Raw genomic sequence first — 25,901 nt, forward strand, 5'->3', positions numbered from 1 at the left:
AATCCAGCATACTTCTGAATCAGACTTGAGGTAGGTGACACAGTTCTTGGGGAAGCTTCTTGCCTCGCAACTTGGTGCACACTTAGAAATGTGACCCAGGACCAGTTTGAGGGGGGTGGGATTAAGATTCTTCTGTGCTTGTGAAAAATGGTGGTGGTCTGTCTTTAACCAATGCAAAAAAAAATTATGAATAACTTTGTAAAATGCCTGAACAAAAATAAAAATTTTGTCCTAAGAGTCGTTGAAGCAACAGTCCTCATTGAATGTCATTCTTGACTTTCTTGTCCATACATCAGTCCTGTAAGATTGGAATTATTCCTACACACCAGATGACGGAAGGTGTACGTCTCCTAAAACTTTCTGGTTAAGTTTACGGTGGAGGTAAGAATTGAGATGCTTCCTGGGCCCCACAGACAGCTGTCTTAGCTTCTCTTTGGTATTTGGTCTGAATCTACCAATGAATATACATTTTCAATTAATTGCAAGACAAGAGACAATATCAGAGTTCTGTATGAAAACCAAAGGCCTAACAGTTACTGTAGCTGCTTTTGGATGGCAGCAGAGGGTTGCCTGCTGTGTGTGAAGCAACGCCTGGTGGTAGTTGGCCACTAGCTTCCCATCCACACTGCCTAACACTGCTTGCACCACTCACTACCACTCCTTGGGTTGCCACCAGGGCACAGTCAGCAACTTGGAGCTGGTCCATAGCGCCGATGTGAAGTCTGCACTCCTCCCCCGAGTGTGGAACAGCTGCCATCATGTGCACAACATCAGGCAGATGTCCCATCCACCACTACCCCCCGAAAAGAGTTGGTTTTTATACGCTGACTTTCTCTACCTTTTAAGGAGAATCAAGCTGGCTTACAATCTCCTTCCCTTCCTCTCCCCTCAGTAGACACCGTGTGAGGTAGGTGGGGCTGAGTTTGGAGAGAACCGTGACTAGCCCAAGGTCACCCAGCAGGCTTCATGTGTAGGAGTGGGGAAACCAACCCGGTTCACCAGATTAGAGTCCGCTGCTCATGTGGTTGAGTGGGGAATCAAACCAGATTAGAATCCACGGCTCTTAACCACTACACCATGCTGGCTCTCCAGCGTGCTGGACGAGTGCTGCAGTTGAGGCAGGGTGGAAGTAGTCCAAAGAACAGGGCTTTGGTGAAGACTGACATATATACAAACTGACTACTAATGGTTTGTTTTAAATAAGCAAATTTAATAAGGTGGTTAAAAAGTTATGTAACACATTGACAAAAAAGATTCGTGTGAATTCTAGTCACATTAATATTACTCTAACACCAACCCTTTGGACCCCTCCCCACCAACACACAAGTGTTAACAGAGTTTGTGCTCCGATAATTACACTTAAATACAAAAAAAAATTCATACATATCACAAGGGCAAAGAAAAGAAAACACTGGCAGTTTAAGTTTGTTCTAAGTGAACACTTTCTATTTGTTGACACAGTTGTAAGAGGACTCATTAATGTGCTTAGCGGTTGGCCATACAGAGCTACGGTAAGAGCAGTACCGTCCGGTTTTCAGCTTTGTCAAAGATACAAAGTGAAGTGGGGAATGGTTCTTCCTAGCCAATTACTCAAGTCAAGCTTGGATTTCTTAGCTGAAACCACAATAAGGGATTTCTAGGAACTGAATTCTAACATTGGCAATGCCCCCCCCCCCCAGGAATCTTTGGGAAACTTCCCTTTCACATTATTGCAGAGATGAAATCCCTAAAAGTTAGCTTGTCTATGTGAACGACAGCACCCTTGCACTCTGCTTTGCTACTTAATGAGCAAAACGTGAGACTTGCTAATTCAGAGGGAAATCTAGGACAGAACCAAAAAAACTAAAGCCGCTTGCACCATATTCAATTATTCAAAATTAAGAAATGATACATAATAAAAGGGCCACCCAAACTGCAAATACATTCATTAGTTTACATCTAGGCCAGCTATATAACCTATGATTTAAAATAAATATACTGTGTACCAAAAAGCTGTTTACGGCTTCTCCAAACAATAAAAAAAAACAGCTTAAAAACACTTCACCCAAAAGTGTTGGAAAGTTAAAATTAACCGAAGTGCTCACATAAGGGAATAGCACTTGTTACTAAACATAAAAATATGTTACAAAAGGCACTAATAAAATTGGAAGAGCCTTAAGTGCGGTTCTGGAGTTCTGGTGCCAAAACCGCCAACAGTTAGGAACATTATAGAAAATGGTCAGTATAACCTCCATCACTTTCTCTTCAAGCACTCTGCTGGAAAAAGTACCTCTTTCTAGATATTCTCGAGAACATATAACAATGGGTATTTATGTGCAGTTACAGAATTATGCTGCTAAGAAAGGCTCATCAGTACAACAACCAAAATAGATATGGGCTCATTCCTAAAAATGCCGGATCTTTAGCTCCCAGAGAAATTATGGAAGTATTCTAGCGAGACCCCCTTCTGTTACCTATTCTAGACATTTCAAATAAACCAGTTCCAAAAGAATCTGTTCCCATACTATGATAATAAACGAGACCGCAACAGATTGCTTGGAAATTTTTGTAATGTTATTGCTAATATTGATTTTTTATGTGGGAACTGCGAAGTCTGCCTATGACTGATGCATTGGGGGGGCAGGAGAATCTATTCAAGCAAAACCTAAACATCACCATTAATTTCTAACATTAGATTTTCTTAAGTTTTAGCGTTGGATACTTAAGTGATCATAGTCTGCTTTTTTTAACCAACACTAATTTTAATTAAACAGACAAATTTATGGATGACTATGTTCACTGAGAAACAGTTCAATTTTCAAGAAGACGGAAAAAAACATTTCTCTCTCTCTCATCTCAACTGGAAGACTATTCTTAGTATACAACTTGGTATCTTGCGTGCTCAGTACTCTACAGCTGCTACTATGAAAAGGTTATGAATGTGGAGAAGTTGGGGTGAAGCAGACTTGGTGACAAGCTCTTCTTGTTCTAGAAAAGGCCATCCTTTCTAGCCAGGATTATGTTTAGGGATGTTTTAGTTCTATTGTTCAGAAGGAGACCCTCTCTCTACTAACACATTACTGACCTACAAGTCACCAATAAGCCATCTACTAAATGGAATGAAGACATATGCTGTGAACAGCCCGTTCCTCCAAGGAGAACAAAAACATATCATATCAGTGTTTCAACACCTTAATTTTTCCTTCAGTTTTAAAAAAACAAAACAACTTTAGTTATAAAAAGAGTCCTATTCTAATGAGTTGGTGCTCCTGAAAAGTGATGCAGTTTGGATAACAGAATGTGGTTCACGTATGCTGGGCTGTACCTTCCAGGGCTCACAAATTCAGGAGAAAAATTGGCAGCGGCTGTGCTGTACTTGCCAGGGCTACTGAATACCAGAGAGTTCCTTCCTGGGCTACAATGTAGTGGACCGCCAGATGGGCTTGGAGCCGTTTGTCGTTTGAAGCAACTTTTCAGTGCTGGAGTTGACCAACTGGAGGGGGGGGAAAGCAAGAGTTTTTATATTTTAAGATGGCCCCAAAAGAAGAAGAAACGTTTAAATGTAGGAAGCAGCCAGGTTGGACCTCTTTCAAGTAAATATTTTGAAAATGCCATGAGACTGGTTAACGTACTGATGCTCAGGTACCAAGATACAACATCATGATTCCCAAAGTGGGCAGTATCACCCCCTGGGGGGGCAGTGGGATTACCTAGGGGGGCACGAAGAGGCAAGAAGGCAGCAGGGGGGCACTAGAGGCAGGCCCCTTCAACTGTGTGGTTCACTAATTTACAATAGATCAAGCTATGGCACCATGCTGGCAAATTTGGTGGAAACTTATCAGATTTTTTTTTTCCAGACTCTGAAGAGCTGGTAACACTGGATCAATTTTGGCAGTTCTGTTGAATAAATTTCAACCTAAAAGTGTTAATTTGATTTTGAATAGATGTGTAATTAATTGTTATTGTTTTGAAATTTTATGGTTATTATTTTTTTTAGTGAGTCATGCAAACTCCTATTTTGAATAATGCTTTTTATAGGGTAGGGGGGCGCTGGGGTTGAGTATGTGGAACCAAGGGGGCGGTGGCCCGAAAATTTTGGGAACCACTGAGCTAGATCAATACTGCCTACTGTACTCTGACAGTACCTCAGCCAGAGAAAAGGTCTTCCCGACACCTTCTGCTTGTGATCCTTTACCTGGCAATTAAGCTGGGAATTCTACTCCAGCTGGAGGTTTACCACCCACCCATTATGAGATCAGACAAATGGAATAAAAAACAAACGGCCAGCCACCCATTTCACTGAAGACAATACGTAATTAAGTTGTCTTAAGGAGACCTTGTCTAGGCCATTTTTATTTGGAAACCAAGAATTTTTTTTAGTTGTATGGGCCTGTTAATACTCAGCAATCCTGGCTGACTACCAAAGTTGCTTCAGTGACAAAGATCACAAAACTAGTTTTAAAAAAATTATAGAGTGGTGGCTTGTGATGCCTTAAAGATGAAATGGGCTTGAGTTTATGAACGTTTCTGCCACCAGTTACCACATTTACCCAAAAGGAAGAAAACCCTGAATGTAAAACAATCCCCCTTTAAAAAAGGTTACATAAAAGTTTTATTACTATACATAATTGTGTTTTGTGCATGAATTTAAGATGGCCTCTTTCTTGTCTTCCTTTCAAGTAAATATTTTGAAAATGCCATGAGACTGGTTAACGTACTGATGCTCGGGTACCAAGATATATCATCATGAAAGTTTATGGCCTTTTAAGCAGGATGATTGATGCACTAATCAGTCACAGATGAGTAAATACTCCACCCAGGAAGGCAGTCAAACTGCTCTCCAAACTGTGGTTGCTACCCTGAAAGAAAGATCCAACTCCTGGGAAAGGAGCAATGAAATGTATTGAGCTAAAGATGCAGTGTTACTTTTTTAGCTCTGCCTTCTCACCTTACACCACACTAACAGTGGGACTCATGCAGCATAGGTGAGGCTTGGCCCTCGAGGGCCCACACAGCACTACATGGCAACACCCAGCTGACCAACTTGCACCCATAAACTTGAGCGTACCTTTGCCGGTCAGAAGGAGAGTAGGACTGTATGGAAATGGTCCACTTGTAAATAGTGGGGTATCTTTGTGGGTCAATCTCTACTCCATGTAGAGCTGTTAACACATCGTTGTCCAACTTGGATGGCTTCTCACTAAAAAGAAAGAACTAGGTCAGGGGAAAAAGTCCTAGCAGCAGCTCACTGCCCCACTATTCCAAATGGATCCTGCAACATTTTTACATCTGTTCACACCTTAATGATATGATACGTTATGGCACAACTAGATTTGGCTGACCAACAGTTTAAAAAGTGCCTCTGAGGAACCATCCCTAAGGTTACTGGGTTGAGGTAGATAATTGGGTCGAAAAAACAGAGCCTGCTCAACCAAGGAAGCTAGTGTATGTTATGTCTTCTGCAAACGCTTAAGAATTGAACTACAAATAAGCAGAGTCCATTCCCAATACTTCAGGTTAAAAACCTGTGACTCCCAACACCCCAGAATGTGAAATTAAATGTTTAAATGCATATGCCCATAGACACACACACACATTATGGAGCACACAAAAGAAGGGGCCAGCTTACCCTAAGAGAAACAGCTTCTTGGTTCTTTCAGCTGAGGGTGGAGTCCTTGAGAGGCTTCCTACAGACATCTCAGGTTCCAGTTCAGAATCGCAAAGCTGCTTTGTCTCTGTGCTCCAGACATCGATTTCTGCTGACGGTCTTCCATCTAGCGGCGTCTTCTCTCCTGTCCTTACCTTTGTATCCTCCGTCCTTCCAGCAACGGCACCCATCTTACTCGGGTGGTCCCTGTGTTTCCTAGGCTGCCTCGTACTTTCCTTCTGAAATCTCTCGTTCTCGCTTTCTGTAACGGCTTGTCTTGTCTTCCCTGTTGAACATTCGTCTCCCACTGTCTGGTCCTGACAAGCCAGCTTATCAAATTCTTCCAATAAATTAGAGACGGGCAACAGAAGGCGCTCTTCTGCCCCTCGACTGGAATGCCTCCTGTGAGCGCTTACTGTCCTATCGCTCGTTGCAGGGCTACAGCATCCGTTTTTACTGGCCGGACCCCCGTTCTCATAGTGCCCGTTGGAGACATCTGCCGTTGGTATTATCCCTCCCGTGTGTGCAATGGAGAGGATGTCACGCTCCGAACCACCAACGTCAGTGATTGTTGGTTCGCTGGACACGTTTGCCCGGCTGTAATTCCGAGCTGCATTCTGCCGGTTCTTCACTTCTTCCAAGCTCATGTCATCGTCGTCTAAAAAAGCTCCAACAGAAATGGAGTTGCAGCTTTTTTTACCTTTGCCTAGAAAATAAGACAGAAGAACATGAGTAGTCGATGGCCCATTTGACACAGATTTTACTGGTTTTGTAGCTTAATCTTTCTATTGTGTTTTACTCTACAGGGCTCCCCTAGCCTGACTGGAAAAAAGCAAGAATCCCCCTCCTGTGAACATACATTTTGCAGTGCAAAAGAAATAAGCCCACTCACACTGGCACTGCCAGCTGGTGCTTGGATCAAATATATAACACTATATATTTTTTAAATTTGCTTAAATTATTTATGTGCCCACCATTCTCCTGACAGCTCAGAACCCAAGTTAGGTAAGGGAGAGACAGTGGCATTAATTAACTAATTAAAACATGTATACCCCATCTTTCCTCATGGTTACAGGCAGCTTGGAGCATACTATCCCTTGTAGAGTTGCATAACCAAACGTTGCCCCTTAGTCTTCTTGCTTGCTTGCCATGTCAGATTGAGCACGGAGGGTAGGGTGATATAACCTCTTTCTCTACTGGTATCCTTCATTTCCTAAGAAACTGCCTTGGGAGGTAAGCAGCAGTGCCAGAACTCACACGCTTGGGCACCAATGCTTACTTGAATCAAGGCATGAGTGAGAATTGCATGTGACTTTTTAGGAAGCAGGCATCTTTCCCTCAATAGGCAAGTGACAGGAACATTGTTTTCCAATTTTGAAGCTGTGCAGCTTCTGAGCAAAGCCCATGCAACACATGACTGAGAGCCCACCCAGCCTTCGGATGAGGTGGCTATTCCGTCTGTTCTAGCTGTGGCTTAGGGAAGCTCCCAGCCAGAATGAATGAAGCTGAGCCAGTCTTCACTTATATACTCTATTTCAGCCTTCCCCTCAGCCCACGTAGCTATCAGCGGCCCTATCTCAGCACCAGATGGCACACACCCAGAGCTGACTCTGTGGTGAGGAAAAATGCACTTAGGGTGACAGAGTTGTGCTTTCGCACACCACTTAATCTGTGCTGTGTGGCACCTTTGCCTCACACGACTTGTCCGGTAATTAACCGAGTCCCAGTGAGAGTTTTAACTATACAAGCAAGATCAGAGTCACGTAGCACTTTAGACAACAACAAGATTTTTGGGGTATAAGCTTTCGAGAGTCAAAGCTCCCTTTTGACAGAGAAGCTTCGGCTATCAAAAGCTCAACCCCCACCCACCCCCAAATCTTGCTGGTCGGTCTCCAAGGTGCTGCTGGACTTGAATATAGCTGCTCTACTGCAGACCAACACAGCTATGCTCTGAAATTAACTATACAAATAACGTTTTGAAAACACAGATATGCAGAGAGATAACACATTCTGCAGTTTAGTAAAGATCATGGCTTCATGAATATGGCAGAATGGACTTTGGCTCAGAGGGTGCTTAAGCCACAAGAAATGTGTTAGTTTTTTCAGGTGTTGCAAAGCAGAATTTTTGCTGTGAGAGATGAATTCTCAGGTATTTATACTTGCTCTGCCATAGAGCTCAGTGAGTCATCTTAAACTAGTCACGCTCTCTCAGCCTAACCTTCTTTGGTTGCGAGGACAAAACAGGGGAGGGGAGAGCTACATATAGTTCCCTGAGCTCTCTGAAGAAAGAGCAAAACAAACGGACAAACAAACGAGTAATGGAATTATTAGAAGGTCCTAAAAAAGTGGTCTGTATTCCTATCAAACTTTAGCATTTTTCTCCAGGCCACAAAAGATTTCTAAAAGATGTTTTGCTTTACCAGAAAGTTGGGTAGTTTTGTGCCTGTTGTGGGTTTCATTCTCCCCCGTTTCCTGCTGAGCTTTATCGCTCATTTCCCGTTGGTTCAGGTATTCTTCTAGAGTTCTTAACCCCTCCTGGGAAGACAGATCAACAAAACAGCCCAGAAATTCCCAGTATTCAACCCACGGGAACCCCAGTTCATGAGCTAACTCCCTGCAATAAATAAGATAGAATGAATCATTTGTGAAAACATCAAACAAGACAAGTTTACTGAACATGCTTTTAAAAACGAGCCAGCCCAAAAGACTGGATAAGAAATTCTTTTAGCACAACTGAGTTATGTACCATCACAAGCTTACACTCAGCTTAATTATTACATATAATTCTCACATTAAAAAATTTGGCAGGACTTCCAGTGTCCTGTTGCCAAAACAAATGAGCATGGGGGAAAATGGTGCTTTTTAATTCAAGAAATGCTCCCTTCTCCAAAGATAACACCGCTATATGGTAAAAACATATAAACAGGCTCTAAATGTAAAAGACTTAAGTGTACATGCTACATCCTTTTAATGGAACTTTTTTTGGAAAAGCGTGTAATGTTATTTTTAAAAGCACCTGTACAGTATATAGGTGTATGCACCAAATTTGCTAGTAACCAAGAATTTGTTGCTAGGTTCACTGCAATAACAAGTAGCTGTCAATGACGGAACCAGTGCCAAGGAGAAGGAATCAAGGTGGATTCAAGTGATGGGTGGCAGAGGGGAGGTAGCGAACAGGTGGGAGAATAACAAGTTCCTGCAATCTTCTTGCTAAAGGCATAGGTCATTATCAAGCATTCACTGAGCATTCTCAGGTTATGAGTTAAAAAGAGCAAGTGTATTGGCCTTCAGATATTGCTTGCAGGCAATCAGATCCAGGAGCAAGGGGGCGTGAATGAGAAAGAAACTGACCTATTGCATCCTTTGAAATCTTTCAAAAGAGGCTCCAAGCTTCTGTAAAAAGGAGCTGATCTCTGTTAATTCTTCCAATCCACTAACAAGGCACAGCGTCATCTCCACTGCACCTATAAGACCTGACTGATTTTTACTATTTCCTCCGCCTATAGGGAAAGTCCGAAGAACCATAAGACAGATTGTTGTTCTCCTCCTTTAAGTGACTCGTCATTATGATCTTCCAATCTGCTGGTTTTTTTATTTATATTTGTATGTATAAAACACACAGGCACATGATATGAGAGGATGAGCATACACACACACACACACACCCCACTCTGCCTACTACTATATTGATTCATACTGTGAGGCTGTTTCATACCTTCCAACTCTTTCAATCCCTCTTTCCAGATCAGATTTCCGAAGATTGTGAAAAAATCCTGCTCTCTCTCGAGGCGGAGTCTTCCAAAGCCTGCGAAAGTCTTCTGCCTTTAAAACAAACCAACAAACATTTATTCAGCACTGCTGCCAGTAATTATATAAGGAGCCCCGTGGCGCAGTGGTAAGCTGCAGTATTGCAGTCCAAGCTCTGCTCACGACCTGAGTTCAATCCCGACGGAAGGCGGTTTCAGGTAGCTGGCTCAAGGTTGACTCAGCCTTCCATCCTCCCGAGGTCCCTAAAATGAGTACCCAGCTTGCTAGGGGTAAAGGGAAGATGACCGGGGAAGGCACTGGCAAACCACCCCATAAACAAAGTCTGCCTAGTAAATGTCGGGATGTGACGTCCCCCATGCACAGGGGACTACCTTTACCTTTACCAGTAATTATAACGAAATCTTGTCTCTTCTTAAAATAAGAAATAAACTATCTTTCCAGAGCTCCAGAAGTATCTAGCTTCAATCATTAAGAAAAATCATATAAAACCTAACTTAAAAAAACAGAACAAACCTAGGGCCTCTTCTGATATTTCCTTTGGGCATAGCGCTTTATGATCCACCTCAGAAACCCTGAGTCACATGGGAGGGATCCACAACGTGGCCACTTCCAATGCCCCAATTTCTAGGAAGAGCTCTAGACTTTTAAGCAAACTTTACCTAAATCTGAGAAATAACTTTGTGTTTGTGGAGTCAGGCGCTCCAGGCCAGGTAAGAAAAGCTGGAATTGCATCCAGTTTCACGGTGACCTTTTTTTATTCATGGTCTAAACATGGACAACATCTGCGTATGATTTCCATTACCTTGGAGGGGCTCATTGGGCCAGCATAAGCCCTCACTGTTAACACAGGATCTTTAGGGCTGCCAACATATCTGGGTAAAGAAGCACTTGGGCTGTCCTCTGTCTGGTCAGGTGACCAAGGTGCTCCAATCACAGGTGCTGAGGCGTTATCTTCTGCTCGAAAGAGCGGCACATAATACTGACCTAAGACACAAGTAAATGTAACATACTTAAATAATGTTTGCATCTGTTTGCTCACGAATTTCAAACAGGAAGTTTTGAAACCACAATGTATGCACAAGCATGATTAGTTTGATACCAGATCACTTAATGGTCCTACACAGATAGGCATCAAGTTTCAACATCGTCTTGCCTCATTTACCAAAACAACTCGTACCATGCCATTACATAATACAAACATGACAGAATTAGAAAAATTGTTTGGCATTGCATTGGCAGAACTTGCAAAAAATACCCCCGAGATCAAAGTTCTAAATACAAACCTTTCAAGTATTCCCTGATTTTCTCTTTCAGTTCCGCAGGTTTATTTTTGCTCCTCTCGCAAATTACCTGTAGGAAAAAGTGTGATACACCAGTTAACGGTAGCTCTCATTTTGTACTCCTGTATGCCCTTGGTGGAGGGAACAGAAAGCACATTCTCAGCCATCTACACAAGCATAATATAACCAAAGAATTTCACTTAAGTGTGCCAAGTGGATGATGCCATTGCAGACACACCACTGAGAGCAGATTCTAAAGTGTGTGTGTTAAGTGCCGTCAAGTCGCCTCCGACTCATGGCGACCCTATGAATCAATGTCCTCCAAAATGTCCTATCTTTGACAGCCTTGCTCAGATCCTGCAAATTGAGGGCTGTGGCTTCCTTTATTGAGTCAATCCATCTCTTGTTGGGTCTTCCACTTTTCCTGCTGCCCTCAACTTTTCCAAGCATGACTGTCTTTTCCGGTGACTCTTGTCTTCTCATGTGACCAAAATATGATAGCCTCAGATTCTCAAGACCCACTAGCTATGGACAGCTGTCAACCCAAGCAGACAAAAAGCCCACCCCATGTCCCATCGTCACACACATATACATTCCATCATAGCAAACGCATTCTCTTCCACACTTTTACCTCAGCCTGTTCCTTATTCCAACCCCAAGAATGACAGTTAGGTGCCATTGTTCATGGTAACTTTGCTGTCAACATGGTTAGATCAGTCCACTAGTAAGCACAATTTCAGAAGGGCTTCAAAATTACTGACACACAAGGGTTTATATGCTGAAATAAGTTTTGTTAGCCTTTGCGATACCAGTTATCAGGCGCTTTATTAAATGCTACATTTGAGATCCAATGTGATGTAGTGGTTACAGCGTCAGACTAGGATCTGGGAGATCCAGCTTCAAACCCTCACTTTGCCAGAGAAGCTTGCTAGGCAACCGTGGGCTTGTCACACACAATTAGCCTCTCTTTACCTTGCAGAGTTGTTGTGGAAAATAAAATGCTGGAAAAGAGAATGTAAGCTGCTCTGAGCTGAGAAAGGCAGGGAATAAATGAAGTAAAATAAATTAATGAATTTAATGCTTTCAGTGGTGAACGGCCAGGTTGTAATCTGTATGCTACATGTGTTACTCAAGAAACCTTTGAATTTGTAACCAGTGGGTTATTTCCTTACATGTAGTTGATCTTTTTTTTTTTTTTAATGAAACCCAGTAACTCAAATACATTTGAAGAACAACTTACGTCTGCTGGCATTTGTTCATACTTGTTCTTCGGGTGCTTTTCAATATCTGGGTGCGAGGTAAGCACACTAACCACCTCTAGGCTCCCAAACTTGCAAGCAAAATGCAAAGGTGTGTCAAAACCCTACAAGAAAAAAGAAGAAGCAAACCTATGTATTAATATTCTGGAGCCTTGAAAATTCCTGTGAACTGTTTGTATCTCAAAAATTCTATCCAGGATGAGATCGGAAGCAGACCCTGGGCTCTCCCCACCCCACCATCCCTACAATTACAAGTAAATGACTGAACCAGCTAGAAGCTTGGGAGCCACATAATCAGCAAATAAATTATATATGGAATTTCCCCCTTCAGCAGGCTTATTCTGCACTCCCACATGCCGATTCACACAAAAAGAAGCTGCAATCCCACACCAGCATGGAGAGCCAGAATCGTGTAGTGGTTAAAGTGTCAGACTAGCATCTGGGAAACTCGGGTTTGGATCCCTGCTCTTCAGTGGAAGCTTACTGGCTGACCTTGGGCCAGTCTCTCTCAGCCTGTCTTGACTTCACAAGGTTGCTACGGGGAAGATAAAATGGAGGTGGCGAGAAGGATGTTGTAAGTTACTTTGGCTCCCAATTGGGGGCATGCCCAGAACAGTCTAAAATGTGCACTGCAGCACATCCCTTTGTTAAAGGAACAGCTGCTTTTGCTATTGTAACAGGAAACTAAAAACTTACCACTTTGTCGGGTGTATTAAGATAGAGATCGACAATGTATTTGATACGTTTCTGTAACATGATCATATCATCATCCGGGTACATCGTCCGCATAAATTCAGGATTTTCCAAAGTGTCCAGCAGCAACCGGCAGATACCAGGCTGATTCTCCTTGGCTGCCACATGCATGACATTGTATCTGCAGCCTTCCTAAAAGGGGGGCGGGGGAGATACATATTCACCATACACGAAATCTAACAATTTGCTTCCTAATATTGTCGAAGGCTTTCACGGTCAGAGTTCATTGGTTCTTGTAGGTTATCAGGGCTGTGTGACCGTGGTCTTGGTATTTTCTTTCCTGACATTTCACCAGCAGCTGTGGCAGGCATCTTCAGAGGAGTAACACTGAAGAGAAGCCAAAGGAGAGACACTGTTCTTCAGTGTTACTCCTCTGAAGATGCCTGCCACAGCTGCTGGCGAAACGTCAGGAAAGAAAATACCAAGACCATGGTCACACAGCCCGGATAACCTACAAGAACTAATTTGCTTCCTGTTTGACAAAAAATATACAAGTCTTTTTTTAATTTGAGGAGAGCATGTCAAAACTGCACAATGGAACTGGTTTTACAATCTGCATAGTCACCTAACGAAATGCTGTGCTAAGGCTATGAGGCTTAACCGTCACGAAAAGGATCAATTAGAAAGCATGACATCAAGTTAACATCTCTGAGCTAGCAAACTGGTGGTGTTAGGAGTCACTGCAGTAAAAAGAGCAAATCCAGTTAGATGAATCATTCACCCTGCCAGCATTATCCAGAGCTGAAAAATTGTAGTAACAAGGCTATGGGGGATTCACCAAGTCCTACAGGAAATGCTTTTAGTCCCAGAAAAGCTGCATTTTATTATTGGCTGTTCAAGGAGTCCCCATCATTGGATGACCATTCCCTTCAGATACGCATTCAACTTCTATGATTCTACCATAGGATGAAAGGAGTTGTCTGCTTCTACAGATTGTGAATTGGATCCAAACACCTTCAAGCAGAAGTCACAGAAAAGATCTTTACTCTTCCTGCTACTCCCTCCCCCCAAAAACCATCCTTTAAAAGGACTCCACTGTATGGAATGTGGCATGTGGAAAGGGGACTGTAGTAGGAATTGGTAGAAATCCCCTCCCCCCACTCTTGCATGATCAGAGCAAGAATTTGCCAAAGAGTGAGGGGGTGTGAAATTTCCACCAATACCTCCTTTAGTCCCCGTGTTTCACTTCAGTGTGTTTCTGAGGATTCCCCCACTTCAGGGGTAGGTTTTTAAGAGGTGAAGGAACCAACTTATCATGACGCAAATTAAGCTCTTGCTTCAACAGGACTGCTTTGTACTTCAACTTCTTGCTTTCTGGCCTTTATATATAAAGGCACGTTAGTTTAATTTTTGCATACATAATTGTGGCCCAAACACCATAAAGTAATTGCCCCTCACCCTAATGCCAAGATTTATTGTGCCACTGAAAAAGGAGCCAAAGTTAGTTCCGTGGTCTTACCGCTCCACTTAATAGGCACTGTCCTGTTGCTAGTCACTAGGATGGACCATTTGTGACAAGTGGACTTAGAGATCATTTCCTTCTCTCCTCAATTTTAAGTTACACGGCAGGTCTCACCAATGAAATGAGAAATGAACAAAACCCTTGGATGCACTCATGTCACTTCCACTGCAGGTTAGGCTCACTGAAAAACAACTGATGAGAGCTTCTCCCCCCCTTACTTAAATCCCTCTTTTTAAATTTAGGTTATTTTCAAACCCAGAGAATACTTTTAAAAAAGATTAAACCTGGGGTTTTCAGCATTTTTGAGATTCAGAAAGCTGCACAAAAGTATTCTAGAGCTAACATTTTGCCCATTCATTCCTTGTTCAGCTGTATTTCAAAGTCAAAACCCTTTAATGGCATAAAAAGAGTATAGCTGTATTTCTAAAAACATTCCTCTTGGTTACGCAGAGTAGAAAAAAGGTGCAAACGGATTATACTTGTATTTGCATTTCGGCAAAAGCAAGACAGGCAATAGCTCTACCTGGACAATTGTTGGGTTGTCACCAGAACCAATGAGATAGCGAGGATTACTCCAGATAAGTTCCAAGAATGCAGTTTCATCTCCTTTTTCAACAGCTTTCCGAAGTTTGGCAGTAAGATCCTGCGTACGGGGACTTTTAAAACTGTTGGCTCTCTCTTTACTAACTGTTTCCATCTCAGGAGAGCATAACCCATCTATCAAAATAAAAATAGAATTTTATTGCTGAGGGATTCTTGCTAAAGGAGGTGGCTGCCAAATCTTCTCAGCCACAATCTTTTCATGGGGGTGGATCCAACCCCTATCGTATCATTCCACTGAGAAAAGTCTGAAGCTTTACTCCAGTGTAAAGATCCCTCCTTCAACTGAAGTTGCTCTTCCGTTAAGAGGAAGAGACACTTAAGTTGGAGGAAGTCTCTATTGGCTGGAGAAAGGATCCTTGGGGAGGGTTGGATCCACCCCACTGTATATAAAAGGAAAGGGGCAGGCCACAGTGCAGATAATGAAAGCAGCAAAACTGGCCACCCCAGAAAAAAAATAAGCACCAGTTACTTACAGGACTCCACGTATGATGAAAAATATGACTAACTTAATGAAAAGAAAAAAATGCTTTCAAACCCCTGCACGCTGAGGCCTGGAAAAGATCTAGAAGGGATGAATTCTTGAGAACAGAGGGAGAAAAAAATCTGCTTGCTCAACCCCCTGAAAGAATACTAGAGGGGGTGAATTAGGGCTGACACTTCCAAAATGTGGCCTCTTCCAGGTCCCTCACCTGGTACATGTATTATAAAAATCCACCACATTTTCTTCAAACAAAACAAAAATCAGTAGACTAGACACTTCAAGTTGAACTAATGTAACATTCAAGAATATTTAAGATCTTTCCATTCACTTAGGGATTCACATGCTCCAAATCAGCAAACTTTTCAAAATTGTTTTCAAAGATGGAAGGCAAAGCTGGCAGTAATTGCAACAGACTCAACCCTGGAAGTCATTTAACAGGCTCCAGAATTGGACCACATTTAAGCTTCCACTTACCTTTGTTAAAAACGGGGCAAACCTTCACAGGAGACAAGGATAAAGAGGACTTGGTTGGAGATGGGAAATAATCACATATTCCTTTAGCAAATTTCTCTGCATCTTCCCTGTTTGAGAAAGCTTTAAACCGTGAGCCTTTTATCATTTTAACAGCTTGCAAAGCTTCCTTTTTATCATCATACACATGCACTTTCTCTGGAACAGAAAACAAGAAAATCAAATTAATTTCTCTCCATGACTACAGTTGTCAAGGTCACACGACTTCAATAGGTCTGGCCTTGTAAGCTTTGCTTCCACACTCAGCTTGACTACCTAACACCATAGCAATCTGCAACAGAAGACACTCAAACCAGCCTTCAAACTGGCCTACTCTCAGGAAGAGGCTGAAATTAAGGAACAATAACAAGTCCTGGTTTTGATTTACTGTATAGTCACATCTCTGCAAATTTTTCAGGGTCTACTGCTAGGAGGAGGCCAAAGAGCGCAAGAGTTGCAGAGCACTCTGTTCCTTTGATACAGAAAACTTTGCTTGATAGGAATTATCCTCATCAAGGCAATGATGCAATCCCCTGTCCTTTCCCCGTCAGCAAGAAAGCAATCACACTGCGACCAAGGGCAAGTCTCTGAAGCATTCCAAATTATTTCACTTTTACATTACTCAGTATAATCTTGATAGCATAACAGAGACTGAAGCATAGAACTATAGTACATTATATCAGGAATGTAGATAAAATACTCTCTCTACTTTGGCCCACTGGAACAGGTTTGCTTTTTTTTGTAGTAGAGCCATCATGCCATAACATTTATACACACACACACACACACATATATATACATATACACACACACACATATGTATATATATAAATAAATAAGTACATATTGCTATGTTTGGTATAAACACACATATATAAACATATATAAACTCTTAGTTTTGAGTGGTATAAGGCCCCTCGCGAAGTGACACTTCCGGTTGTAAAGTGGAAGTGACGTGCTGGCTTAGTGTGAGTGGAAAAGGGCCACTTGCGATGCGGCACTTCCGGTTATAAAGTGGAACTGACGGGTTGCCCCCCCAACCCTCAGCTGGTCGGCGGGTAGAGGGATGTATTGCCGGGGGGTTTGGCCGACACACACATACCAAACATAGCAATCTGTGAGAGAGAGAGAGAGAGAGAGAGAGGAGAGAGAGAGATTTTCTCTCTCTCTCTCTGTTTCGCCAGCAACTGTGGCAGGCATCTTCAGAGGATTAACACTGAAGGACAGTGTCTCTCACTGTCAAGTGTGTAGGAAGAGTAATATAGAGTCAGAAAGGGGTTGGGTTTGAGCTGAGTACTGTCCTGCAAAAGTAATGTGCTAATCATTGTCCTGTAAGTATCAAGATAATGTGCTAGAATTACTTGGCGAAACGTCAGGAAAGAAAATTCCAAGACAACGGTTACACAGCCCGGATAACCTACAAGAACCAATATATATATTTGTTTATACCAAACATAGCAATCTGTTTCTTTAGTACAAGAACTGCCAATGCAATCTACTCCAAAAATAAGCACTGAACCTTGAGAAACCAAGTTTCCGTTTTCACGCTGAACAATATTTATCGTGTCCCTGCACAAAAAAGGGCTATCTTCTCAACAGTTCATTCTCAAGTAATTCTAGCAACCTGCAGTTGCTCTCAGGCCAGGCATCTGAGGGGAAAAGGCAGCTGATACTGATGAGAGCCATCTCCCTGCTACGTTTAATGGGACGCCAACAAGATGCGGAGGAGTTTCTTTCACCTGAGCTACATTCGGCTTATGGATGCTTACTTTGACAATACATTATTTCTCCTGCTTGCCCATGCTCTAAAGTGAAATGAGCAACCCGATCAAGAAACAGGAAACGAGATAGACCAAAATAGGCCTACTTTCAAGTGCCTGCATAGAAGAATTTAGGGACCTTCATGAAAGCACAAAAATAGTTTGTCCAAACTCTGATAATCAAGGCAAAGGGCAGAATAAGCTGGCTGTCTTTTGACCTAGAACTCACATAGTTATCTGTGCCTTCTCACACTTTGGTCTAGCTGGGTTCCTATAATATATTGGGGTCACAGACATAACCATCTTTTGTACAGAAGCTACTACTACTTTTCCAAAAAGGGTCCCTTACCAACGATGCAAAAAATACAGAGACTAAAAAAATCAGTTTCAACCATGAGTCAAGGCAAGTCACCAGCATAGTATAAAAACTGAGACGACAACAGGCAGAACAAAATGATGGATTAAGCGATGATAAACAGCCATAGAGAAATAATTTGGCTAACGATCCCCATTCAAAGCACCTCAGCCAAAGATTACTCACAGTTCATCAAGGAGAATGACATGAATTCTTTTGAGACATTCACATTTGGTATTCTTGCGGAGGTTTTCCAACATGTATTTATACACTGTAGAATAAATCATCTAAAAAGGATTCACCACTTCCACCACCTCAAAAGTAATCCCCCACAGAAAGTAATGGGTGATCAAGAGCCAGTGTGATGTAGTGGTTATGAGTGGCGGACTCTAATCTGGAGAACTGAGTTCAATTTCTCACTCTGCCACATAAAGCCTGCTGGGTGACCTTGGGCCAGTCACAGTTCTCTCAGAACTCTCTCAGCCCACGTGGAGGCAGGCAATGGCAAACCACTTCTGAACGTCTCTTGCCGTGAAAACCCTACGGGGCCCCCATAAATCAGCTGTGACTTGCTGTCCCTTTCCACCACCACAACTGTGATCAGTCTCAATTCTGAGTCTGCCTGAAGAGCTATTAACCCTTTGTTGTCAGCGATTATTTTTCATGACACCACATCTTGAAAGGGCAAAAGTAGCTTCCTATTCTCATGATTATAAATTTCGCAGCATGCGTTGAAAAGGTTCCAGAAATTACTTTCATTTACTTCCTACTTTATTTATGCCCCACCTTTCTCCCAAATGAGGACCCAAACCAGTTTACACTGTTCTCTCCTCAACTGTATCTTCACAACAACCCTGTGAGGTAGGCTAGGTTGAAAGTGTGCACTAGCCCAAGTTCATCCAGAAAGCTTCCATGGAAGAGCAAAGATTTGCACCAGATTCTAGCCCGTCCCTCTAACCTCTATACCGCACCGGCTTCATGCCAGGTCAGCAGTAAGTCACTTACCTTCTAAATCCTAAGCATTTAATATTGTTAAAAGAAGTCATACATTTTAATTTTGAGAAAATTAATAAAAGAATTAGTTACATCAACAGCACAGACCGTATTTGTTAGAAATGCTAAGAAGCTTAAGTCATCAAAAGCTTGTCAGATTTTCCTTCAGCGCATGCACTACCTTTAAAGTTTACCCGCATTACATTGCCAGAAATGAAAAATAAATTACCATTTCTTGCCAATATATCATCATAAACTGGACATACTCCATAGTATTGTTGGGGTTCCTTAGAAAGAATCTGCGAACTTGTTGGAGAAGCCATTCCTGTTGCTTCACGAATGGATCCAGGACCCATCTTGTGCATTAGGGCTTCCTCTTCTGGTGGGTTCAAACCCATACTGTACCCAAAATCAGCATCTTCTGAGGAGCTTACATGACCATTTTGATTCACTGGAGGTTTGCTTGTTTCTAACTGGCTATTATCAGATGCTGCAGGTACACCATTTGAAACAGAGGCTTCTCCTTGCTCTTCCCATAGTGATTGGGCCAACCTTTTTTCAAAAACTGACCTAGTGGTTAGTGTAATAGGCCCACATTTCTGTCCAGCCTTGACAATTTCTTCTCTGAGTTCATCAGGAGTTAGCTGCTTCAGTTGTGACAATATGTTGTCCATTGTTATTACCCCTAGAACTGGGGAAAAAAATCCAAGTGAATAATCTACACCAAGGCCTGTCCCAACACTGTATTTGAAGACTGAGGGTGAGTATTAAAGATCTTCCTTAAATATGGGAAGTTTGGTCTTACCCCAGGACAGATAGTTAAGAGTGAAGCGGCAACTAAGATTATACAACCTTGTGGCAAGTTTTAAGCCCCTCCAAAAGCAGAAAGAACAGAAAACTAAAATGTCTCCAAGAAAAGACCCTTTGACACACGACACTTGTGTGTGCTTCTCTGGGAAGCTCTGCTCCCATTTTAAGAACTCTGCACACGTGCTACAAGCTCTCACCAAGCTGCTCAAGCATCTTATTAAAGCCAGGCATAAAGACAGCACTGCTGAAAACAACCCTTGAGAATACTTTTTTTGCTACCTGCAAGTCATGAGGGAAATTTTTTAATCAGGTGCCAGGATAGGGAGCTCTTACAGAAAGACCTAACAATGCCTGTTTATCCAGTAGTTCAACACAGAGATGGCCACACGTAACAGGTAGGAAGCTTTCAGCAACCGGCTGCTTCAGGTCACCATGTTCACAGCTCCTGTATTTTGTTTGTGACAATCAGAGCATGAATTTGAACCATTTTAAAAAGCAAGCGTTGAGACACAGCAACTAGAACTCCATTCCTAACAACTGGCACTTTCAATCCCCATCTCTGATTTGCATCATTCACTTTTACACGACTTTGGTCATTATGTTCTTTTAGCTCCTTATTGCAGTTGACAGTTTTTATGCATCGGATACTATATTATGGCTACTCTCTTAATAATGTTAATTCTACTTTGTGTTTTTAATTCTGACAGAAGACACCTACATAGCTGAACAGTGCAGGATGTGCTTACAAGCACTCTCATGGGGCTGGGGGACAAGACAGGATTTAGTCCCCTAGTGTTAAACTCTGTTAATTTCTTCCACAGCGGTCGGCATAAATTTAAAACCAGTCATTAAGCACCATCTCTAATACTCAAATTAACGTTCCATCTCTAGCGCCGTCTTATGCCAGAGGGAAAATTAGATTTGTTCTTTCAGAACAAAGAAATATGCTTAAAAGTTTGGATAAGGGCTTCATAGTAGCTCCATAAATGTAATAATTACCTTTTAGCATCCTAGAGCACTAACAATTCTGCTCTGCAAGCAAAAATTCACATAAATATTTTAATGAAATAAATGTTTTATTCTTTGCAGCTTAAAGACCAGCTGGGTGTTTCACATTAAATATCTTTCAGAGAGATACTTTTTTTGAAAATGCCCAATAGTTATATTCTACACCTATCCAAAATGTAAAGCAGGCACCTTAAAAGCTACCAAATTCATTGTGGTATGAATTTTCATGAGGTCCAGCCGACAAACGCTTATACCACACAATAAACATTGTAACACTTAAAATATCACAATTCTGTTGCCATGTTGCAACAGGCTGAAACGGCGGCTGTCACTCTGGAATAAAATACTAGCAGGGCAATCCTGAACAGATTTACACCTTTCTAAGTTCACAGAAATCAACAGGCTTAGAAGGGAATAAATCAGTTTAGGACTGCACTGCAGGTCCCACAAGATGCTCACATAATTATTTCCAAAATGGTACATAACTACTTGTTTTTAAAAAACTGTTATAACTAGATCTATCATTTTGTACTCTGATTCAGTTTCCCCTAGCTATAAAGCAGACAACCCATAGTATATAACAGGGGTCTCCAACCTTTTGGAGTCTGCAGGCACCTTTGGAATTCTGACACAATGAGGTGGGCACAGCCACAAAATGGCTGCTACAGCTTTCCTTCAATCGCAAAGTGAATATCTTTGCGATGCGGTGGCAACTGCTGCCAAAGCAGGATTTTAAAAAACCTGCACGGGCAACCAAATCTCCAATGGCCAATCAGAAGTCTTTTTAGGCAAAAGCCCCGCCTGGCCCCATGCACCTTCTAAAAGCCCTTGGCAGGCACCAGGAAAGGTGTCTGTGGGCGCCTAGGCACCCTTGGGCACAACACTGGGGACCCCTGATATATAACAAGAGGTGCATGAATGTCAATACTCTTGAAGACTGCATTGTTTGCTCAGTGCATTAAGGAACTTGGTTTTGTGGATACAAGGTTAAGTCCCTTCCTTGGATAAGCAAAGAAGCTGTGTATGGTACAGCTAAAACACTAATACTTAATATTTATAGGGCTATGAAACAATAAATTAGATAAGTCGAACAAGAGTGCCCCCAACTCTCTCCATTTAGCACAGCATCTAATGTTAGCAGCAAGCATACTGAGCGTCATTTCAGATCTTAGTCATGAAGCATCTGGCAAGAAGCTTGAGCATCTACTTCTTCTTCCCTATTTAAAAATAGAATGAATCAGACGCAATCAACCAACCATAAAAGGACATGGGGGGGGGGGGGAAACTGGAACAGGGCATGCGAACGAGATGAAAATAGAATATAAAAATATGAGGTATATTCTACAATTCAACCAATTATCTCCGTTTTTAGAACACTATAACACTATTTTACGGTCCATGTTCCCAGCAAACTGAGCGATTTCAAGCAGCTGAGATTCAGTGTTAATATACTAAGCAAACTGGATCCGGCTTAAAATTATTTTTAAGGAACTATCAGAGTAACACAATTGTTGCCTGGTGGTTCGTGAAGGAGACAAAAATGTAAGACTCCTTAGATGTCTGCCATTAACAAGAAGACTGTTAACAGCAGACAACTTTCCACAAACAGAAGCTTGTACACAGTTACCATTTCCCCTCTAAAATGCACAGTTGTGTGGGAATTTTTCCAAGCATCCTAAGGCACATTCTCATTTCACTCTGTGCAATCCTGTAGTCCAACACCACCCATACCTGAATCTGAGTATGCTGTAAAACGTCATCGTCCCCGCCCAATCCTCTTCAACGCACAGGGGTTCAGCAGCAGAGATTCCTTTAAAAAAGTCATACTGCTGGCTGACAGAATTTGTTACCGTGTCTAGTGCTGAAAATCTAAGTGCACTTGCTTGGGAGGAAATCCCACTGAACTCTGAGACTTGCTACCAAGTAGAAAGGCACAGAACTGGCCTGCTTAGATTTCCTTATCTCATACAACTCTGTGCACAAGAGTCCCTAATTGTGAGTACAAGATAGTCAGGACTGGTGTCTTGACAAGTACTAAAATAAAGAAGCAATTGTTATTCATACTCACTCAAACTAGTCTCCAGGCAGAAGATTTTTTAAAAATTTTGAGCAGCATCCAGCAACTTTAGGCATCAACAACAGGGCTATTATTTGATTAAAGAAATTTTACTCACAATCCTACACATATAGCTGTGAAATGTGCTAGTATTTAAAGTGACACAAAAGACAGTTTTTGGGTTAGTGGGTATACTGAAGCTTGCTACCTAGACCACCCCTTCGGGATGTTCCATAGGAGTATCCTTATTAGTATGTTGCAGCACCAAAAGGCTCAAACCCATATAAGAGTCTGCCTCAATAAATCTGATCAAGGTTTAAGGTGCTACAAGAATCACTTGGTTCCCCCCTTTAAAGAGTGTGTCTTTTCTCATAACACGATGTACTGATTTAAGTTAAGGCTGCAACGAGGTAAATAGGTTGGAAACCTTTTTATCTATTAAAGACGTACCCTGACTAATAGGGCAGCAGGTTTTTAAAAAATATATATTTTGGATAGTAATTGCGGATGGCAAATACTGTCAAAGAAGAGGCATTCCTTCCTCTCTTTCCCATGGGAGATTATGCTTGCTGTGGCAGATGTGTGTGTCATTTCAGATGAAGAGGGCTTTTGCTTCAGAACCATTAGGAGCATGTCCCATTCAACAAAATGAAATGTGCTTCAGAGTAAACACTGTTATACTGTGAAAAGTCAGAGCTATCTGTGCTGGTTCCTTTTGGATGAGGAAGCACTGGAGACTTACCGGTACGTTGTTTCTGTACTTGCTTTATTTGTAAGTACACAAGTAGAGAAGATGGAGGCAGATGGGAGACCACACCCACTACCCCACACCAGATACTTAGAGTTCCTGCACCTCAGAGGTATTTCAGGCAAACAAAGCTGCCTCTTTCTCTCTTTGTCTATTCCAGCCTCAAACTGCTGCTTGGAGGGACCAACTTCTGCAACTTCTTATGTGACAGAGCCATTAACGGACCATCTTCTAATAATTAACTCCCACTCAGGGAACCGCATTTGTTAAGAAACATAGAACTTGGTCCCTAGCAGGTGTATACTTTAGGACAACCCACTCACAGTCGTTTTATTCCAGCATACATAAGCTTTCATACACAAACGTCCATTTCGCCATATCTCCAGACCCCAGGCGTCCTTCCCTTTGAAACAGAAAAAAATTGCATTGCAGAATCCATTTTAGATTCTTGCAGCAGAACCCCCCACCCACCCCAGAGATGAGATGTAATTCCAGGAGATCCCCAGGCCCCATGTGGAGTCTGGCACCCCTATGCACGACATCCAGCACTACATGAATTCCAGTCTGTGCTGGAATGAAAATGTGTTGAGGTGCCACAGAACACCTGCCTATTTTTTATTTATCTTTTTGATCTCAGCAGCCTAGCACCGACTACCCGTTCGAAATTTGCGATCATAGGGTGGTCGTTAGAGTCAGCCCAAGTCTATTAAGACTCCGTTCTGCCAGCAACCTCCGGCCATAAGACGGTCGTTCTGGTTGCCTCACCTACCTCACAGGGCTGTGGTAAGGGAAAAGATAGGCACGCAATTTGCCCTCTTCAGAGGGAAGGCTTGATAACACATGAACACATGAAGCTGGCTTATACCGAATCAGACCCTTGGTCCATCAAAGTCAGTATCTGTCTACTCAGATCGGCAGTGGTTCTCCAGGGTCTCAGGCAGGGGTCTTTCACATCACCTGGAGCACTTTCACCCACGCCAAATAATGCACTTTCAAGGCACTTTGCAGCAGGATTTTACTGTGCGAAATGACAAAACCCACCTGCAAACGATCGTTAAAGTGCATTGAAAGCGCATTATTCAGCATGTGTGAAAGCACCCCTACTTGCCTCGTCCCTTTAACTGGAGACGCCGGGGATTGAACCTGGGACCTTCTGCATGCCAAGCAGATGCTCTACAAACTGAGCCACAGCTCCTCTCCTAACAACGGGGCAGCCACATAGGGAGATGCCTTAAAGGGGCAGCCACATAGCGAGATGCTTTTGTGGGTGGTTGGGTGGGTGGGGGGAGGTAGCTGTGAATTCCTGCATTGTGCAGGGGGTTGGACTAGATGACCCTGGTGGTCCCTTCCAACTCTATGATTCTAGGAAAAGAATGAATGCTCTATCGGAGGGGGGGAAGGGGGTGCGTTTGCAGGAGGGAGGTGGTCTTTGTTCCCCCTTCCTCAGCGCGTCTCCGCAGGACGCCCCTCCCTCCCTTTCTCTCACCTTGGCGGCTCCCGCGGCTGCTGGGGTTCTCCTCAGGCGCAGGAGTCGGGCAGGCCGGGCCGGCCCCTGCTCCAGGGCCTCGGCGGCCACCGGCTCTCCTGTCCCGCAAGCGCAGCAGCAAGCCCAGGGTGCCGATCACGGCGCAGGCAGTCAGCAGTTCCCAGCCCGACCACCCCGCCAGCGCCGCGGCCGCCGACGACATCCACCACTCCATGCCTCGACCCCACACGCCGGCCCGACTAGCCGGACCCGAACGCCCTTTAGGGACCGGAGAAGTACCTCAGGAGCGGCCTCCCGGCTTCCGTCGCCTCTTCCCCCCTCCCTCTCGCGCACGCGCGCCGACCCCTTCCCCGAGCTAGAGGACCCCTCACCGCCACTCGGGACGCCTCAACTCCTCTCCAGCCACTACCACACCCCGGGTTGTCTAGTGTACTGCCTGTCTGAAATTCAGGAAAATGTCTTTCCTATCCCCCAATTAATCTTTGCATTACTGTTTCAAGGCCGCTCTTAACAGCCGCCGCCTGACAGGGCCGTGCCACGAACTAGAACCACGTCCCCCGCTAAATCTGAGGCTGTCTATTCCTATGCCTGACGGAAACCGTCATACAAAACGAACAGGCGGTTTGCCAAATCGCTTCCTCACGAGGAAGTAAGCCCCCCCCCCCAAGGCCTCTCCCTCCCGGATACTCCTCGCGGTTTCTGACAGGGACCTAGCAAACAAACAAACAAAAAAGAACGGCGGAAGAGCACTTCGTAGCTACGCGACGTGCTGCCCAATAGCAGCGAGGAACGTCGCAGGGTTTTTTTTTTGTGTGCGTGTGTGCCGTGTTGCATGATGGGAAAGGAATGCCGGGTCAGGAGCTGGGATCGCGGCCGCTTGTGAGGCCACGCCCCCTTTCCCCAAAGAGGGGAGGAGTCTGCGTGCGTAGGTGAGGAGCTGCGG

General features: G+C 43.2%; 1 protein-coding gene across 1 annotated transcript; it reads right to left on the reverse strand.

The window, feature by feature from the left end:
* Positions 1-3,215: 3,215 nt before the first annotated feature.
* Positions 3,216-25,026, reverse strand: ANKLE2 (ankyrin repeat and LEM domain containing 2). The gene is made up of 13 exons (XM_056859381.1): positions 24,959-25,026; positions 19,080-19,535; positions 15,707-15,901; positions 14,672-14,865; positions 12,630-12,818; positions 11,915-12,037; positions 10,678-10,744; positions 10,197-10,378; positions 9,342-9,448; positions 8,047-8,240; positions 5,609-6,332; positions 5,048-5,179; positions 3,216-3,472 (listed from the first exon to the last, which is right to left on the reverse strand). The coding sequence occupies exons 2-13, from the start codon at positions 19,522-19,524 to the stop codon at positions 3,232-3,234; spliced, it is 2,793 nt and encodes a 930-aa protein (XP_056715359.1). The 5' UTR covers positions 19,525-19,535; positions 24,959-25,026; the 3' UTR covers positions 3,216-3,231.
* Between the last annotated feature and the right edge of the window lie 875 nt (positions 25,027-25,901).

Source organism: Euleptes europaea, chromosome 13, assembly GCF_029931775.1.
Source record: "Euleptes europaea isolate rEulEur1 chromosome 13, rEulEur1.hap1, whole genome shotgun sequence".
Lineage (NCBI taxonomy): Eukaryota > Metazoa > Chordata > Lepidosauria > Squamata > Sphaerodactylidae > Euleptes > Euleptes europaea.

Bases quoted from the DNA above. Each gene is read 5' to 3' on its own strand.
- ANKLE2 (XM_056859381.1), bottom strand. From the start codon at position 19,524: ATGGACAACATATTGTCACAACTGAAGCAGCTAACTCCTGATGAACTC. The intron at 12,819-14,671 runs GTAGAGCTATTG...CCCCCCTTTTAG, and splicing joins ACAACCCAACAATTGTCCAG to GAAGGCTGCAGATACAATGT. The intron at 10,745-11,914 runs GTAAGTTGTTCT...TTTTTCCTACAG, and splicing joins ATGAACAAATGCCAGCAGAC to GTAATTTGCGAGAGGAGCAA.